The sequence below is a fragment of the Wasmannia auropunctata genome, unplaced genomic scaffold, assembly GCF_000956235.1.
Source record: "Wasmannia auropunctata unplaced genomic scaffold, wasmannia.A_1.0 LD270228.1, whole genome shotgun sequence".
Lineage (NCBI taxonomy): Eukaryota > Metazoa > Arthropoda > Insecta > Hymenoptera > Formicidae > Wasmannia > Wasmannia auropunctata.
Genome location: NW_012092662.1, coordinates 1 through 574, shown reverse-complemented (window position 1 = coordinate 574; position 574 = coordinate 1). Strand labels below are relative to the sequence as shown.

The 574-nt window shown below is 44.4% G+C and overlaps 1 protein-coding gene across 1 annotated transcript; it reads right to left on the bottom strand.

Moving 5' to 3' along the window:
* Nucleotides 1-6: 6 nt before the first annotated feature.
* LOC105462122 (keratin-associated protein 5-4-like) lies at nucleotides 7-547 on the bottom strand (the record flags this gene model as incomplete). The annotated part of the gene is made up of 2 exons (XM_011708656.1): nucleotides 427-547; nucleotides 7-306 (listed from the first exon to the last, which is right to left on the bottom strand). Coding segments are annotated over exons 1-2 (371 nt in total), but the record flags the coding sequence as incomplete, so codon positions are not given.
* Nucleotides 548-574: the final 27 nt, after the last annotated feature.

The following is a 574-nucleotide window of genomic DNA, read 5'->3' as shown; positions in this document are numbered from 1 at the left end:
GGGTGGAATCCTGATTGATCATGAGGAATGAGCTTGCAACAACCGCCATTCCGGTTAGTTGGATTTCCTCGATTTATGTCTATCGATGAAGAGCCGCAGGACGACAAGCGGGCCGCACTGCATGCATAGTCCTTTAAACAACGTGGCATGCAACGACGAAGTGGACGGAGTGACGATGGATTGCATGGCATCTTTGACACGCAGCAAGGATCGCAGATCCTTTTTGAGCAGCACATCCCCGGACAGGGTCCTAGGGGACATCCTAGAGGAGGGCAGCTCACGTTGCACACCTCAGGCTCGGGCTTCCTGGCGAATAAAGAAAGAATATCCCGTTTCGTGAATATTCTTTTATCGTGAAAACTTTATTTGGTCGGATATCCTGTATGATGAATCCATAGTTTTAATTACAAAAAAGAAATCACTTACAATCTTTCTATTTCACATATGATATCGTGCATTTCGTCCATAAAATTTTGCTTCTGCTTGCATCTACCCATGTCGATTGAACTCTTTGACGTTTGTTTGAATGTTAATACCGGTAAATTTAATTCGTATGCCGACTTCTGCTTGACAG